This window comes from Phyllostomus hastatus, unplaced genomic scaffold (assembly GCF_019186645.2).
Source record: "Phyllostomus hastatus isolate PE091 unplaced genomic scaffold, TTU_PhHast_1.1 phas_contig_196, whole genome shotgun sequence".
In the NCBI taxonomy this organism is placed as follows: domain Eukaryota; kingdom Metazoa; phylum Chordata; class Mammalia; order Chiroptera; family Phyllostomidae; genus Phyllostomus; species Phyllostomus hastatus.
In genome coordinates this window covers 37,759,269-37,779,226 of record NW_025333709.1, presented here as the reverse complement: position 1 = coordinate 37,779,226, position 19,958 = coordinate 37,759,269, and the positions used below count along the sequence as shown (strand labels likewise).

The 19,958-nt window shown below is 33.4% G+C and overlaps 1 protein-coding gene across 13 annotated transcripts in view; it reads right to left on the bottom strand.

The window, feature by feature from the left end:
- Positions 1-19,958, bottom strand: part of ADGRL3 (adhesion G protein-coupled receptor L3) — a 761,150-nt gene that overhangs the window by 64,633 nt on the left and 676,559 nt on the right. For all 13 annotated transcript variants that reach the window (XM_045834530.1, XM_045834518.1, XM_045834519.1 and 10 more), the window contains 3 exons: positions 19,230-19,450; positions 6,768-6,834; positions 5,128-5,219 (listed from right to left, as the gene is read on the bottom strand). In XM_045834530.1, coding sequence (XP_045690486.1) covers positions 5,128-5,219; positions 6,768-6,834; positions 19,230-19,450 — 380 coding nt within the window. The remainder of the gene's footprint in view (positions 1-5,127; positions 5,220-6,767; positions 6,835-19,229; positions 19,451-19,958) is intronic.

Here is a 19,958-nt window from a genome sequence, read left to right as displayed (position 1 = left end):
AACTTCTTAACAAAACCATATGTAAACAGAGCCAGTAAATTATTTTTAAGGTTTTATTTATGTACTTTTAGAGAGGGAAGGGAGGGAGAAAGAGAGAGAAAAGCATCAATGTGTGGCTGCCACATGCAGTGGCTTGCAACCCAGGCATGTGCCCTGACTGGGAATTGAACCTGCGATACTTTGGTTCACAGCCCGTGCTCAGTCCACTGAGCTACGCCAGCCAAGGCTGAGCCAGTAAATTTTTAAAGGGGTTTTAATAAGAGGTTGAGCAAATTTCATGATGAAAAGCACTAAGGACCAATTGCAGCAATACATTTCTACATAGGGTGTTAAAAATAATGAAACCATTCTATATGGGCATTAAATTATGTGCTGTATGCTTTACATGTATGATTGTATTTAATTACCACTCTATTAGGAGCATGTAGATACAATTATTCCTGATGCAGAGGAGATACTGAGACAAAGAGCCATAACGGAACAGAGATTGTTATAATCCTTAGAGGACTGAACAGAGATTGAAACCCAAATGTGTCTGACACTATAGTTATTCCCTCCTCTCTAACGTCTTCCTTTAGCTGCTAGAACCCAGGGAAGAAAGAAAGTGAAAAGTGTTTGATCAAACCATCTGACAATGTGTTTGCTGACCCATCACTCAGGTAAAACCTAAGTTACAGGGAGGGATCAGATAAAAAAAAAATGACTAGTACAAAATCAGAAGTCTAGATACAGAAGTCAGTCCATGGGAAAGGGAAAAAGAAGAGACACAGGAGATAAATATCAAGTACATTCCTTGTCCCTCCATACAGGTACCAATTTTCTTTCTTAGTCCTAAAAGCTTTTATTATTATTTTTTAGTTTTCAAAATACTTATGATGAGATTAAATACATTTTCCAAAAGTAGATGTAGTTGACAAGTACGAAATCACTTACATTTTAAAGGTAAATGTCAGGATTGCCCTAAATGCTGCTCAAGAATTAAAGCTTTATATATCATAACACTTCAGTGATACCATAAGTTAATTTTGTGTTGGTAACAAGTCAGTCATTGTTTTATTCACATTTACATACATATTTTCAAAATTAGATTTCAGTTTGCAATGATTACTGTAAGCTCCAATTTCAACTTGTCAAAAATTCAACCAAAAAGTTTAAATGATTGGAATTATTTTATTCTTCCAAATATAATTACCTATTTTGATAGAAAAGAGACAAAGTACAAGTAAACAAATAGCAAGTAAAAAATATTGTTTAAATTTAATTATTTTCAGCAAAATTTAAAAACTGTTATACCTCATTTTCTCTTTAATCGTATTATATAATTCACTTTATTTGTTTATTTTTTCCAGAGTATAGCATTAATACAGTAACCAGCAAGCCAAATGAATATTCTGTACTTAAAATCAAATGTGTTTATAATGAGTGAAGTAAATTTGGAATTAAAATGTAATTCAACTATTTTTTTAAATGATAATTAAATTATGTCAATTGTAGTCAGCAAGGTATAGGATTAGGGATGAGAACATCAGTAGAAACACAGCAGGGATAAAACATGAAGCCAAAGAAACACATCTAGAATGGCCAGAGGCACACATGGATTAAAAAGAGGCTGATGAAAGAATGGGACACCAGATCAAGAGCACTTATTAGCCCATCGTAGGGGAGCTGGACTTTCATGTAAGAGCAACAGGAAGCCACTAAAGAGTTTTACCAAAAGGAGTTGCATGGTCAGATTTAAACTTTTGAAAAGATCACTCTTGCTGATCAAGACAGGGGCAAGAATCAATATATGGAAAGCAGTGAGGAGACCACTGCAATGGCTCTGTAAGGAGTTGATGGCGGCCTAAAAGGTAAGGGTGGCAGTGAATTAGGAAGAAGCAAACACATTTCCAGTAGAGGACATATTTGGTGTGAAAGTACATGTATAGTAAAAGCAATACAGATTGTGAAAAATGAAGGAATTGTTTTAGAAAGACAACTTCTAGAAAGTCTTATATGGTGTACTTTTCTTTGAATAAACTGAACAAAGTAGTCTGTCTTATTCCTTACTTTATAAAATTACAGGAAACCACAGCAAGTAAATGTTATTAATGTCTATGCTTTATCTCATGTACTAAAAAAAAACTTTCCAGAGAAATGATGTTTATACCATTAAAAAGAATATTCTCACATCACCCATACCATTTAAAACTACAAATATTTATTTTTGTTCAAAAATTTTAAATGACAAATTCTGTGCTTTGGTTAATGTTCAAAATCATTATTAGTTTTCTTAAATTCTTCTTTCCTGATCAATTATGCCCTATTGATTTCTTTACAAGCACTTCTTAAATAGTTAAGATATTTAAAATAAAATGAAATGTCCTTCAGATTCCAGAAAGTTCTAAGATATATTTCCTTTTTTATTATCTCTCTTCAACAGTCCCATATATCCTGTAGATGACCATCTTTCCTACTTCACAGAGTGGAATAGACAGAAATCCCTCAATTAACTGCCTTATGCTGGTTCCAACATGTCTATACCACACTCATTTATCTCATCCAGTCTCAGTGGAAAACGGTCCTCCTGCCTGGCTTCTGGTAACTCTGGAAAAGGGTCTTACATGAAATCTAACGCAGCAGAGTTGCTTTACCATGGTTCTGGCTCTCATTTCCCACAGTTCCTCGGGTCACAAGTGTAACAATGATTCCCTTTCTCACATTGCTGCCCACTCTATTCCTTGTTCTTTCCTATTCACATACCCATCTTCATGTTTCTTACATCTTAAAACTAACTTCTATACCTTTTCTAATAAAGTACCCAATTTCTCTCTTTACTGTATTGACTTTTTAAAAAGCATCATCATAAGCTGTTTGATTTCCTCTGCTCATTTGATGCTTGGGTATGTTTCATTATTATGCCATTCTAAGTAGGATAGGGAGGCTCAGTAAGGTTAATAAACTTTCCGAAGTTTCTATAGTATGGAACAGTTTAGACAGAATTCTAATAAAATTTTTCTTATTTAAGGCTTTAATTTGAAATATAAAGCTTGATGCCATCAATTCCACTATGTAATTATTTCCTTTTGTATGTTTGTTTTTCTAAATAGTAATATCATAGTTATTTCATACTACCTAAAGAAATATATATGAATAATGAAAGAACAAATCTATCTTTTAAAATACATGATTGCACTAAGTACATGACCTTTTTCTCATTCTGAACATGTTAAAAGCTAGTACATAAATATCAATATTTTATTTGCTTATTTTTGGTAGTACTTTAAAAACATGACAAATGATAATAATTACTTTTATGTTGTTTTATACTAAAGAATAAGATACTAAGATGTTGTAATTATATGAAAGTGAGTAAATGTATGTTGTGATAAAGAAAATAATTCATTTAATTTACCCAAACACAATTTTACCAGGATCATATAGTCCAAGGAACTAAAACTACATATTTTTGTTTTTATTTTTTAACTGTTTTATTTTTTAAAATATTTTATTTATTTATTTTTAGACAGAAGGGAAGGGAGAGAGAAAGAGAGGGACAGAAACATCAATGTGTGGTTGCCTCTTGCACACCCCCAACAGGGGACTTCGCCCGCAACCCAGACATGTGCCCTGACTGGGAATTGAACTGGCGACACTTTGTTTCACAGGTTGTTGCTCAATCCAGTGAGCCACACACCAACAAGGGCTGTTTTTTAACTATATTTTAGAAGGGCAGTCTAATTGTACACAAATCAACAACATAATGACTATCATCTCAACTATTATTAAGACTTACAAAAGACTATTACTTGCAGTAGATGATTTTAGTTTACTTCATTATATTATTATTTTCTAATTCCTTAGCTCTCCTCAATTAATTTAGGCAGATATTTGATTCAATAAAATGACTCACTTAACTTCAATATATTTTTGTCACTAAAGTCTTTAATGCATTAATTTATTCTGTGGACATTTGTTGAGGCTCTACTATGGGCAAGGAACTGTGTCAGGCACTCAATGTAGAAAGATGGGAAATGGGTGACAGAGCTGTTATCTGAGTAGTTCAAGGAGAATGTCAGCCACACATGAAAAGCACAGGTGACCTCAGGAAATTTCAGAAAGTGTATTCATGTAAATCCAAACATTTAACCAAATTAACACATAGACAGATTATACACAAAGGCAGTTTAGTATACAATATATATTAATGAATAAAATGCATCTGAACATATTTGTCTTCTTAAATATCATAGACTCTAAAGGAACAAGATAAATATTTTGGTTATACCAAGGAACCATATTTCTTTTCAGAAAATGTAAATTAGCTTCTTTTTTTGTATGTATTAAGGAAGTACTACTAGGGTGGAAAGTAATGTGAATATTTTCATACATCTGCATGGCTAGGGTTTTCTGCACATAGACAAGTGGAATTTGGGTTAAAAAACAAACCTGGGAAGTTAAAAGATGATTTAGTGACTGAGTAGATAGTGATAGACATCTGGAGGGATTTACTTCCCATGAGGTAAAAAGGTTAACATTTTAAAGGTGAGAGGAGGTAAAGCCTGGAACCATATATTTATGTTCCCAATGATTGATTATATATCAGGAAATTGAAGTTTCTCCTCCTTTCTCAGGAGGAGAAATTAATCTCTTCCCCTGAGAGATGGACGTCTATATAACAGTTCCTGTATAAATTCCCAGATTCATGATCAGGGGGCTCCTCTCTGTGGTGTAGTATCCCCCTTCTGGTTCTCGCAGATGCCACCATCTGTCTCTCTTTACATGTTCTGATGGGGACATGGACTGTTGGGAACTGATGCCTTTATTGTGCTAAGAAACAATACTCTGCCTGGATCCAGAAACTTCATGTTTGCTTTCAGAACAAAATAAACAAATGTATATATTAAAATCTTATCATGCAGTAAATCAGAGTTGGGGGTGTTTCTTTGAAGACAGAGCTTCATCATACTCATTTCAAGTAAGCAGATCAAGTTACCTTCATAGTCAATAAACGATTTTATTCAGCAAAGACAACATACTGATTTTTAGCATTTTGTTATAAAATTTCAATACAATTAAAAGCAAGGATAGTTTAGTGTATCAAAATAAGGCAGCTTAAAAAAAAGAAAGAAAAGAAAAATCACTTACTTGATATTATCAAGACAGCCCGATTCAGGTTTCAGAATGGCAGTATGATGAAACATTTTATACAAAGCAATCCCAAGGAAGATTACATTAAGCTGAAATGTAAAAGGTACTGTTATGTACCATAACTGGAGTAAAGTAAGTCTATTCAACATAACAGATGAGTTGTTCTGGGAAATTAGCTCTCACTACACTTTTAAAGAAATTGGATCATAGATGATTGCCTAGTCTTTTAGTAAAGGCAAGAAGCCAGTTTGGGGAATTGGAATACCAATGAGGTACAAAGCACTGTTATGCCAAGTACATACAAATACTAAAATTAATCTAGTTTTGAACCAACAGATCAAAAAGGTTATAAAATTCTGGTTAAATTCTCATGTTAAAACAAGCAGGATTAAAGTAGAAGGGGCATGCGATGAAGTTGTTATATTACTGAGGTCAGACAGAGTACATGATTTAAAACAATACAAAACAAACACTTCCAGTGAAATTCCATATACCATTTATATATGTAAATTGTAGAAAACCACCATGTCAAATTGCTCTTGATCACCTTAATTGTTTATATATCCAGAATTTGGGTTTGGGGAGACTAAGAAAATCTGATACTAAGTCCCACAAAAGCTCTTTAAGTAATATAGGGTCATCACATTTAAAAAGCATAAGAAAGTAAAAGTTTTAAAAAAAATTCATTGGGTAGCCAAAAAACCTAACCTGAATGAAACCTGGTTGGTGGGAGACCTAATTTGAATGGACATAAGGCTCTTCATGTCTTTATTTCAGCTTTTCATATTTTTTTCCTGCTGAATTATTAGTGTCTGGTTGTAGACTCTTGCCTAGTCTCTCCTGCAAGTATTGGTTGATATGTTTGATTTGGGGCAACTGCTTATTTACCACCAGAAATAATATATAATATGCAGCACATGTACCTTATCACCTTTATAAAGCCTGAAAAAAATGTCTGAACTTCAAAATATACCTGGCCCAAAGGATTTCAGAAAATGACTTTTGAATACTTTATTCAAAACTGAGGCTATTTTTTCAAAAAATGGATAACAACTTTGTATTTTTAATTATCAGTCTGTAAATGATAGTAACAATTATATATAAATGAGAATAAATAATTCATATTTGAAATCAAGATATTATGTATTTAAAAATGACAAGAAAATGAATGACTCCAGGATGCTTGCTTGTGGCATTTTTACATGAAATTGCTTTAAATTTTAAAATTTCAAGATTTATATTAAAAATCAATAAGCTATTTTGCCATTTTTTGAACTTTTGGTTCAATTCATACTTCAAATTATCCATTTGCAACTGTAATGTTGGTCAAACCTAAAGTCATCACTATTCAAAAATCAAAAAAAAACCCCAAATGGATTATGCAAGCTCGGGCTCCTCAGGAGCCACGGAGGAGCATAAACTTGCAAATGCATGTTTCCTTCTCCCAGCGGTTTTGGTTAAGTATTTTACGGATATAAAAGTAGACTATAATGAGTGTCTAATTGCTTGAGTTATGTAGGGTCAAATAAGTATAGGCTTTCCCCAAATTAATCTATGTAAATTAAACATAGTCAGTACAGGGATAGTGAAAGCTTTATTTCTTGACCTGGAAAACATAGTTAATTAGGAGTTCTTACCATAATTATCAAGGTCGCTGGTCCTATAAAACTCCAAATGAAGTAGGTGTCAAGTCGGAGCCAACATCTGCAATGAAACACAAGGGAGAGAAGGCATTCAAGGACTGGTTGTGGGATATACATCAAGAGTGAGCGAGTGACAGAGAAGAATGTGAGCTGCAAAGCATTCCACTGGGAGACAGGAAATATTACATTGCTTGTTCATTTAAATGCTGAATTACTTGCCCAATTTCTGACAGCACTATTGATGGAGTAAGATAATTACCCCTGGAGGAAGCAGGAAAAAATGGCACAGAGCCTATTTGCTAAAGCCTTTGTCTGTCATAGAAACCTTAAAAAAAAAAAGAAAAAGGAAGAAAGAAAAAGCCATACACACAGCCATTAAATAGAATAGCTTTAAGCTATCCTTTTCTCTCCAATTATGGTGCTACATAACCTGTCTATCAGCTGTCAGGCAAAGTGACATTTTCCTGTCAAGAAGATCTCAGGACATTCTGTACAAAGAAGAAATAAATTTGCTATCAGAAGATTGAAGTTTAATTAGGTTGGGCAGCCAACCTTTGAGAGTTCTTGAGTCTTAAAAAGTGCATTGTTACCGCTAGTGCTTCTGGGGTCGCAAATGATCCTTAGCATCCCATGAAGTTGATTCATGACCCAAAGTAAATTATTAATCACTTAATTTCAACTACATTTAATACTCCCCAATTCTTAAAGCCTCTGGGAAATTACATTTTCATTCTATGGGATGACAGGAAGACAAAATGGAAGTGACTAGTTATGAGAAAGATTAATGTAAATTTTGAACAAATTACATTTGATGTTAAAAATCATATCTTGAATTATTTGCCATTTTGCTATATTGGAGGCATAATTTAAAAATAAAACATCTCCAGCTGAAACTATTCAAGGGTGACTTGCTAAGTGGTCTAAAACTTATATCTGAAGTATGTAAATATACTGCTTTTTAAATAAAAATGTTATTTAAATCTCGGGAATAATGGAATACTAGAAAAGCTATGAAGAAAGGAATTCATAAATGTCCATCGACAGAGAAATAGGCAAATAAAATGTTTCCAATTCATATGATGTAATGTTACACAGCAGTTAAAAGGGAGGAAGTAGATCTTTATGTCAGTAGGATTGATCACCATAACAAATTTAAGTGAAAAAGTAACATGAATAATTTATACCACATACCTTTGAACTGTACATATTCATACTTAAGGTAATACATTTTTGATAGATACGTGTGTGTGATTTTTTTTTTATTGAAAGGGGGAAAATAACCAAACTCATTTAGTAGTTGACTCTCACATGGGAAGGATTAGAAGTGGACCAAAAAGGCTTCAGCCATGTTTTATTCTGATAATCCCTGACAGCAATGTGACAAAATACTAATAGTTTTAACATATGATTGATAGAAGCAATGGTATTTATGATTTTTTAAATATTTTTTGTGATTTTTAAAATCATAAAAGGTTCAAAGCCAGGTTTTTAAGTAAAAAATTCCCATATTCCCTGAAAAAATTTATCTCAAGTCAACAAAATGTGGATGCCATCTAAGTTAAATATATGTAAACTAATTTTAACAGAAGTATAATATTTGTGCTTCAATAAGAAACTGACTACAAGCTCATGGTTCTTACATGGACAGATGACTTCTCTTAATTCAAAATAGACATAAGAATCTTATTTGGAAAAAAAAACACTATTAGGGAAACAATCAACACTTAAACTATTAGCCATTAGGTTAAGTAATTGGTTATCTTTTTTTGTGTGCTGTTATTAAAAAGCTGGGTCATGGAAAGTAAGAGTGCGGTGCTGCCAATAGGCAGAAACAAACCGGAGACCTTGAAGTTGAAATATGAACACTGTCTCTATTCTGACCATAGGATAGTTTGTTACCATAATAGAGATGTGTATGGGCAGAAGGGAGATCAGAACAGTGCGAATATTCAAATATTCACGGGTCTCTCTAAGTTCTCAACAAACACCATATTTTCCCTCAAAGATAGGAAGAGTAAAGGGCAAAGCATAAAGTGTGGACATTTTCCCAGATTAGAACACACACACAAACACACACCTCAAGAATGTTGTTGAAATCACAACATGGTGCCATACTAATGTTACATTTAAGAATGAATGTTAATAGTACAGCCCTTGTTCTTTTGTAGGTCAAACAAATTTTTGAAACCCAGTCGGAGAATTAAAATAGGTTTGTAGGAAATTCTTTTTAAAAGAAAACCCTTCAAGAACTTCTGAAAATGCTGCAGCTTATGGACTTCTTGAGAAATAATTTTAATTACATTATTACAGGGTATCTTTGCTTAAGTTGGGAATTTCAAATTATAAATAATCTTATTAACTATTTTGTTAAAATAAAATAATGTAAACTTTAATAAACTAATTAAATTTTAACATGATAATGTTTTACATTTTTTAAAACAATCTCAGCTTAGCAAATGCTTTATTTAGAAATTAATGTGTTTTTGGCCATAGTTATCTCTAAATGTGGACATGAAATCATTTAGAAGTTACTAATTTTATTGTTTAAGGAAATTCTTCAATATCTACTCACTGCAATAGATTTAAATTCCCTTCAGGTTTGAGCAGTGAAAGAAGCAATATGAAACACTTAAAACATACTAAGTAAATCATCCTTCCCTGAGCGCTGCCTGGGTGTGACTGTCTTCTGAAAGGCAGGGTGGCAAGGATCCCTTTCCTAATTTGATTGCCATATGGCCACACCTGCTGTTGTTTTTGGCCACGTGCTGCTTTCTCAAAGCTTTCTGTATTTCCTCTCTATCCCATTCACTAACTACCTTAAAAGTTCTCATGATTCTGTCCCTGAGTTCCCTGTGTGGATGTAAAAACAATTCACTCTGGCTTCAAGACAAAAGTGTTGTATATTACATGTATGTTACATCACACCTGGTACAGATTACATGCCTGGGCACATATGTCCCATGTCATAGTATTCTATAACCTCTGGCTATTTAATGTCACTTGGATGCAATGCAAAATCACTGGTCAAGACAAGAAAAGGACAGATTAGTAAAATGAATACTAGAAGAATGACTTATTGCACTAAGCACAATAAAGTCCAGCTCACAAATGGCCATATAGACCTGCTATTGAAGAACAGAATTTATTTTGTTAAATAATTGATTTTAACATGCCATTCCTGTTAATTTTGATGTGTCTTTCTTTTATAAATAAAAGTCAGTCATATGTGTATAATCTATAATTTATGTTTACAGTGGTACTATAACAAAAGAGATGACCTGAAGTTCAAAAAGCAAGTGAATTCTGACCACACTGCCTGTTTATTTGAAGCAACACTGAAAAGGAATTTCATGACAACAGATGTATTCTGTAATGCAAAGGAGCACTTGTCATATACCATAAATCTTGAGTTTTAAAAAGTTTACCTAGTACAAAGATGCTATTAAAATTCTTTTTGTAACATTTCCTTTAAATTATAATAGCAGAATATATAGTTATATATATGAGGTCTATCAGGGAATACCTCAGCTATTGTTAATATAACAAGAACAGCTTACATGACATCAGCATAACCTGGCAGCTAAGGAGAGTGGACTGGAATGCACATGTGCTCAAAATGACAACTTCACCATACTAGTCAGTGGGGGGTGGTAGATACCACTGAGTGATCATGTGTATCATGTGGCTGTCTCATTCAAAATGAATGAGTGAGTAGAGCAACACAACTGCATCAAATTTTGCATTAAGCTTGAACATTCCTCTGTGGAAACTTTTGGGATGATTCAGAAGGCCACAGCTATGGGCTGATTGTCAGCTTCATCAATACAATGTACCGATTCATGCACCCCACCTCTTGCAGAATTTTTTAGCCAAACATCAAACCACCCAGGTGACTTAGCACCACTACAGCCAAGATTTAGTACCCTATGACTTCTGGGTTTTCCCAAAACTAAAATCACCTTTGAAAGGGAAGCAATTTCACACCATGGATGAGATTCAAGAAAATACGATGCGGCAGCTGATTGCAGTTAGAACTGTGTGAGGTCCCAAGGTGCCTACTTTGAAGGGGACTGAGGTGTCATTGTCCTATGTACAATCTTTCCTGTATCTTGTATCTTCTTCAATAAATGTCTCTTTTTTGTATTACATGGATAGATACCTTCTGGACAGACCTTGTATAATAAATTCTTACTGCATTAATACAAGTTTATTAGCTTAACACACTGAAGAATGGAGTTAATCCACAAGAATAAATTATTATTTTTTTCCAGAATTATTCTCTTCCAAAATACAAGAAACATAATTACAAATTAAGTGGGAAAGATGTTGATATCTGGATAAACCTCCCATAAAAATGTAAATTATTAATCCTGTAAAGATCACCTTCCCGTTTACTCAAAACAGAGAAAAATTAAATAATGAACCAAATTAATTTCCCAAAACAAGACAATAGAAAACTATACTTTTAAAGTTTATTCTCTTGTACTAGTCAACTATTCCTCACAATTTCATTATCATCAGTCATTTCTGAATCCATATTTAAGAAAATAATTAGGTTAGGTCAATTGCCCATATATATAAATGTCACCCAAAACATATGTTTTAAAATGCTTTTAGATACTAGTAACAGTGCCAGAATGTAGTTCCCTATTCAAAGTTAGCATGTTTAATACTGTTAAGTTGACTTGGGACCTTGTATTCTCTTGCCTGTTTAAAACACTATCAGAGTAGACATCTGACTATTAACAGATTTTCTGAAGTAATGTAAATTAACAATGATATTTGTTACTTTTTCTATAGGACCCTAAATCAAAGACTAAACTACCCTTGCTTTCAAACATAATAATAGCCAGTAAACACTTTCTGGCTATTATTAGACAATGGAATTTAAAAGAGTTAATTATAGTAGTCTGTTTATGAGAGTTTGTAAACTACGTAATCTTTTTTCTGTAACAGATGCATATCTCTATTTGTACTACATACATCTGTCAAGACTGGGGTGAGAAAAGAGGAAAAGGGACCAATACATACTCCAAGCATAAAATTACTTTAGTTCTAAGCTTGTTGAATAATACATCTATTAAGAATTTTAAAATCCTATTTTCATCACAGCATACTCAGACATGTCATCTTGAAATAATTTGTGAACAAGTGCATGAACTGGAAAAAAAAGGTTGGCAAAGTGATACAGGAACAGAAAGTGATCAGCTGTAGTCAAGACTAGCATTCATGGTCCAGCTACAGTACTGGATCTTAGAATTCAAAACTAGCTCCCATACATCAAATATAAATTATGTTATCTTCACGTCCCAAGAAGCTATTTTTTAAACAAGGGTTTTGCTTTTTTTTTCAGCAAAATAGCTTCTATGTTTTTATGGTGGACTACAAAGGTGAGCATAGCACTGTCTGTTATAAATTATTAAAACTAAATATTGGAATCATTCCCATAGTCCCATGTTGCTTAAATTAATAAGAAGCAATTGTATAAGAATTGTAATCACTACTCATAAATGAATGCTTTAATTGTAATTTTTTTTAATTTCATTAAAATTAAAACTGTACTAAATATTAAATTTGTATTTCTGCATTAGTATCAACCAAATAATAGTACAGGTGAAGATGGTTCTAATTTAATACATACTTATATATGTCAGACGCATGACTAATAGTTGGTTGAGACTGATTTCATTCTACTCTACATGACTCAAAAGTCTGAGGGGCTACTATATGTTTCTCAAAAAGAATAAAGACACAAGTTATAAAATACAAACTAGTTTTGTTGAAAATTATATATTCTTAATGAATGGATGATATATTTATTTGCTGTGTATCAAGCAGACTGTTGAAACATATCTCCAGTAAAAATATTAGATCTTTCTAAATATAAGATCATCTCTTGATAAATTAGTAAAAATTTTAGTACTTTCATTTTAAATTTTGATAGTTTAAAACAGTTGTATTGCAGTATCCCGTTGGCCCCTGAACAGCGTGGGGGCTGGGGCACTGCCCTTGTGCAGTCAAAGATCCTTGTACCACTTTTTGACCTCCCCAAAACTTAACTGCTAATAGCTTCCTGTCCACCAGAAGCCTTACTGAAAAGATGAACAGTGGCTGACAAATATTTTTATATATGTATTATGTCACATATTCCTACAATAAAGTAAGCTAGAAAAAATATTACTAAGAAAATCATAATGAACAGAAAACACACTTGCAGTGTTTATCAAAAAAAATCTGTTTATACTTTTAAGTGGGCCTACACAGTTCAAAACCATGATGTTCAGGGATCTGTTTTTAAAGTGTACAACTTAAGGGTGTTTAGTACATTTAAAGTTGTGTGATGATCACAGTAGTCTAATTTCATAATATTTCCATAGCACCCAGATGAAAAGTGTACCCATCTACAGTCACTCCCCCCAGTCCTTGCCACCATTTCATACAAATGAGATAATGTAATGTGCAGCCATTTGTGACTGGATTTTTTAATTTCACAGAATGTTTTGCAGACATATCTATTTTGAAGAATGTATCAATGCTTTTGCTTTATTTATTTTGATTTCTAAATAATATTCTATCATCTAGAAAGACTATATTTTGTTTATCTTTTCTTTAACTAGTGGACACCGGGTGTTTCCACTTTTTTGCCTAATATAAATAATGCTGCTAGAACACTGTGTACAAGTTTTCAAGTGAATTTATGTTTTCATTTTTCCTAGGAGTGGAATTGCTAGGTCATATGATAACTTTGTTTAACTTTTTGAGTATCTACCCAACTGTTTTTACAAAGTAGCTAGCTGCGCCATTTTACAAGGCCACCAGCAATACATGAGGATTCTAATTTGTTTCACATCCTTACCAACATATGTTATTATTGTTTCATTGTAAATTTATAGTAGGTGAAGTTGTGACCTAAAGGGATCTCTAGCTGTGGAAGTTATCATACTCTTTTGGTTCCAATAAGAACTCAAGTCTAATATTCAACTTCGTATATGTCAATGAGAAATACTTCCTCATTCTCTTACTATTTCCCACTGGCCAAGCTGGAGTTGAAGATATCTGGTGACAATGTATCAGCAAGTTAGAGTATTCACCTCAATGAGATGTTATAAGTAAGAATATTTTACAACATCAGATAATAATATGTTTAGAAAAATATTACAAATATTTAACTTTCTCTGAGTGGTTTGCAGTGCTTAGAAACTATGAAAAGTATTAAATACACCTGTGCATACAACTTGCAGATAACTATCAAGTTCAATGTTCGTTGGCTAGGCTCTTCCTTAAATAATACTACAACATAGTATTTTTAAAAAATCAATAATCACTTTTATACCCGAATGACTAATGCTACTTAGGTACTGACGTAAAAATAAAGAATTCTTGGGGCTTTTAACCAACAGGGGAGAAGCTCCCCCTTTAGTGTTGTTCTTAATCTAGTGAACTGGGAGACAAATCTGACTTAATAGATGATTTATACAAATTTTCAGATCATAAAATTTGATTTCACTTATTTTTAAGAGCTTGGCTATGCTTTTAGTACTCAAGGATGTTCTGATCCATTATAAATGATTACAACCCAATCGACATCTTCCAGAAACCTCTTACAAATTTCCAAGCCTGTACTTGAACTCTTCAGCATATTCTCTGGACTTTGCTCCTTCCTAACATGCTCCCTCCTCTTGAAACCAACTTCTATTCCTTTTCCAATCTACCCACCACATGAATTACTGCTCTTTCAGTTACATATTCAGAGTACAAGGCAAGTGCTATAAACTATAAATGTGACCTTTTTCTTGGAAACATATCAGCTGTGCAAACTGTTTGCATTTTGTGGTAATACTGAGGTAATTAAAGTTTAAATGAAAAGATTAGTTTCAGGTTATGATATCAAAGTATTTAGCCCTGAATTTCCAAATCTGTCCTGTCTGAATAGTTGGAAAGTCAATGCCTGCATTTATCTTCTGACAGTATCATATTAGGTGGCCTCACTAAATGGCCATATATAATGATGTAAATGAAACTAAGGGAAGATACACAAATAGATAAAATGGAATAAATGCCAATTATTAACAGTGCAATTTAGACCTGTGGTCCACTTACTGGGAGTTAGTATTTTTAAAATGACTCCACTGGTCTTTAATCGAATTTTGTAAATGTCTGATTATTGTGACTGTTAAGTCACACTGTCATTCATGACTAAGTGTTAAGTCATTCTCAGTAATAATGTCAGTACAGATAAAAATTTTATTAAGTAACATCAGAAAATAATAGCAGGCCTCTCTTACAAGCGTTGCAAATTGATGGCAAACTGAACAACTTCTCAAAATCATATTGAGTATGCTTTGTGTGTGTGTGGTTTGTATATAATAACCAATTTAACATCCCTAATAACATTTCAAAGTAAAACACATCCCAATCCATCAGTCACATGGAATAAGATAGTTACCACTATCTGTACCAAAAAATATTTATTTAACCTACCAAAACAATTTTCTCTTACCATTGATATGATTTTCTACTAGAAATGTAGGCTATTGCTATTATTAAAGGTTTCAGAGATAAAACCTCATTGTCACTATAATAAAATACAGCCACATAAGTTAAGAGGAGAAAAAGAGGAGCCATATCCATTATCTGGATTACTGTAAAGCCATTGAATGGCTTTATTCTATATGCATTCTAAATGTTTCAGACTAAGGAGTGAACATTTAATAATGATGAGGTTCCAAAAAGTAATTAATTAATTAATTAAAGATACTGCCAAGACATAAAAATCATTGATCTTAAGAAGAATTTACAGAAAATTGCTGATAATATGTGTCCAAATTCTTGCTAAGTCTAGTTTTTTTAAGACTGTGATGTTTACATATTTGTATGAGAAATTGAGTGTAGCACATGAGAACATGGACAACAAAGCAAAAACCTTGAGATAGTAGTGCTACATTTTAAAAGTCATGTGGTGATGAATGTGCAGGAAGGGGAAACAGAGGAGGAACAACAAAGAATTTTCACAATAAGGAACAAGATACACATGCAGCCATCCTTCAAGTTGTGTAAAAATTCATTGCTTACATTTCTCTTTGGGAAGATATCTTGATTAAGCTCCTGATGGAACATGATCTTCCCATTTCAGCTTCTCAAGTAAATAAAAATGGTAGAATAAGTTTTCTTTTTTCAATACCTGCTTTATTGATGGGCAAACAGCACTGTGCAGCTATTAGATTGAATGAAGTCTCTTAGAGTAGAAAAACATTTTTTCCACGTATTCTAACAGCCCATATGTGGAAACTTTATTTCAAACATATAAATAAGACATTAAATGTTCTATGCTTGTCTGTAATAGAATTTTTAAATACTTCTAAAAAATGTATTAGTTTTACAAACAGAGAGAGAGAGAGAGAGAGAGAGAGAGAGAGAGAGAGAGAGAGAGAGAGAGAGATAGATTTGTTGTTCCACTTATTTATGCTTTCATTGGTTCATTCTTGTATGTGCCCTGACTGGGGATTGAACCTGCAACCTTGGCATATTGGGATGATGTTCTAACCAAGTGAGCTACCCAGCCAGGGCTGTGATAGAATTTTAATGCAATTACCCCTATCCTTTTCTTTTCTCTACCATCTCTTTTGTGTTTATCTGTTTTACTTCTCTTTGAGTTCGGAAAAATTGTGATTGTGAAACTGAACTATTATTAAAGCTTTTTTTATTTTTAAATTAGTGCCTGGGAAATAAATTAGCCTCTGTTCCCATGAAGTAATAACATCAGTAAATGAGAACTTCCAGTTATGGTGCAGGAAATTAAAGCAATGATGGCCCAAGCCTTAACAAAGTCACAAGGGACTACATGTTATTGACTCTAAGAAAAGATAGATTCTTACTACCCAGAAAATGACATGTGTCTCAAAATAAATGACTAAAACACAAAGAAAAAAACTTGAGTTAATTCCCTAACAGGAAAATTTGCAAATATCCAAAGAGAAAAAAAAATCAACATAAAATATAAATAAAAACAAGGAACTGCAAAGGAGCAAAACCAAACTGCCAAACACAGTATTTGAAGTAGCATAAGGTCACAAATTAGTATGACATTCAATTTAATATCTTAAAGAGGAAATGCTTTGATTGAAACATAAAATCCTATGATTTGAAGAGAGTTGTTTCTCACGGGTTTCTTTTTTGGGGTGATGAAAATGTTCTAAAATTAGAAGTGATGGGCGCCTAATACAGTGAATGTTCTAAAAATGACTGAAGAGTGAATTTTATAGTATGTGAATTATATCAACAAAGATGTTACTTGTAAAAATCCCATGACCTACCTAATACCTCTTCTTTAAAATGTCTTTACAGGCAACGCTAGATAATTTCTTATGCATGCCTAATCTGTTTCACAGTTGTCAGTGGAATCCACAAAATAAACCACAATTCACAACGTTAGATTTGAAGAGTAATTACTATTAGTTACATTGAGACAAAGGGCTTTCTGCAACCTGTCATTGTACTCAAGAAGAATATTCAAAAGAAGTGAAATGGTCTTTTAATCATATTCTTGGTCTCCCTGGGCCAGCATATATTCTACTTTAACTATCCCCCCAATAACTCTGGAGTCCTCCTCTTGCTCTTTCCTCCTCAAGAATCTTTTCTTGCAGGAAGTGAGCTGCTTCATCGCCAGCATATTCAGGCTACTGATTGATGATAGAAAAGTCACAAAATTTGGCCTATTAACTCTGGAACAAATGGATATTACCTAACCTCACCCGAGGCATCACTACTGCTTGGCCATCTTTTTCTTAAAGTCTAATTAGCTCCTTAACACATTTTCTGTAGTGCTCTTTTCAAAGCTTTCAAACCCCCTGTGCTGTCAGGATGACCCCACCTGACTACTCAGCAGAAGTCAGCATTTCCTCCTTGATGGGAAAGCTTTTCTACTTCAAAATTTACCTTACAGGGTGCGGCAAAATAGGTTTACAGTTCTTTGTGTAGAAAACAATAATACAATGATTAAGAAATAATAATGCAAAAATAAATTGTTTTATGGACTCACAACTGTAAACCTACTTTTGCCCCACCTTGTGTGTATTCTCTCCACACTCACCCCAGGAGAGATGTTTACCATCTCAGAAACACCCCAGTGTGGTGGAAACAAACATGACTTGTTTCATCACAAGTCTGCCACTTTTTAGCTCTGTAGTCATAAGCAAGCCAATGGGTACATCTGGAGTTGGTGGATACTAAAGACACTTCAGTACCAAATCAAGGTTTTTCTCATCTTATACCCAATCTTAGGCCTTTCTACCCTTCTAGAAACTTCCTTTCATATATATATATTAAAAAATGAGGCATTTTTCTCTGTAGGATTCTCCTATCAGCTTGATGCTTTGCAGATTAGATAAGCTCAGAGCTCCATTTTTTTTTTAATCTTTCTGTATTACTGTTATCGTGAGTTAATATTTTCACTATCTCTCAATCAAACTTCCTCAGGGTGTAGATAATACTTGAAGACTGCTTTTTAGTGACTTATCTCCTTTCACACATTCTAATTTGGTCTTCGCTTCTAGCACTTTATCAAAATAGTTGTTGCAAAGGTCAAATGATTTTCCCTTAATGCTTGCCCTATTTGAGTTAACTTTGACAAAAAAAACTATGGTTTTGAAACAACGTCTTGAAACTTTTTTCTCATGTTCCCTGACCCTGATCTGGTAGTTTTCTTTCTAAGGCTCTGTTCACCTGTTCTCTTTCCTATTTTTATTTTCAATTTTCAACATCCAATCTATGTCCTAAATGTGGCTATTCATCAGAGATCTATCTTGGCCACCTTCCTAATATTTTCCTGTTGAATCTTTTATTCATTCTCAAGATGCCAGATGTTATATTGAAGTGGATTACAAAACTATTTTTCATGGAGTTCCTTAAAAGTATGCTGGACAGCTCCGCATACGTATCTCACCGATTTAAGTTACACTGAAAATAAAATTTATCACTATACCCTAATACCCACCTGGGGAAAGAAAAGGGAAAACACAAATTCCCCATGCTCCTTTCTTTCTGTTAATGACTAATGATCTCACCAGTGACTATAACTGACATGTCTGGAAGAAGAGAAGCCGTTAGTGTCAGGACAGCACAGTCCTCTGAAACACAGTTTTAATTCCCACTTGACACATGCCTCAATGCCCTGAAAAATACTAAAATAATCATTTCTTCCTAATTACTCAGGGTTATAATTAAGATAATGAAAAAGCGTGCTGTTTGAAAACAGCATCATACTGAGTCTCAGCATTTTTTTTTCTCTTTGCATTATAACAAAAGTACAACCATGAATTGAGTTATCCCATTTGGTTCTCCAGTTGCTTCACTGATTGCTGTGAAGTGATAAAAAGACCTTAGCTATCGGGAAAATTCTAAGCTTTTGTTTCCAGTATATTTAAAAGTGAGAAAAAAAGAAAGAGAACATCAACTCACACTTTATCTGTTCCGTAGCTCCTGTAATCTACTGCAGCTGACACCGCCACAATGAGCGCCGGCATCCCGTAGCCGACCAGGTAAAAGTATTTCCTGCGTGAATGTTCACTCTCAAACACCTCCACCAGCATGATGTAGAGCTGCACGCCCTCTAGGAACATCCAGGTGAAGGCGGCCAGGAAGAAGAAATGGAGGAGAGCAGCAAAGACTGCACAGGCGATCTAGGGGGAGGGACAAGTGATTTAGTCAAACAACTCCTTAAGGAAACAGTATCAACCACCCTAAAATGAAAATAAATATTTATCAAGACTTCAGTAAAAATGCAGGTCTGCGAAAGAATAATCTGCATGAGATTCTTAAAATTCAGATATTAAAACTTACTTAAATATAACCTGTCTTTGAAAATGATATTTAACATTTTATTAATAATGGCTGGTGGATCACAACATAGTATTTGGAAAAAGTTCTAAGAGTTTACTGATACTTATCGATGGGATTAGTCTAAAGATTTTACAAATCAATCTTGGGAATTTTTTTTTCTTGATCGTATCACATGTATTAATGTATTAATTATTAGTAAATAAAAGAGAATACTAAAAGCAAGAAGAAAAGTTCTTAAAATTAAGTAATTACAGTGTTTATAATAGATGATTAATCCATTATTATTAATTCTAATTTATTTCTTCCCTGCCTTGTTTCAGAAAGGATACAAGGTAGCATTGGAAAGTT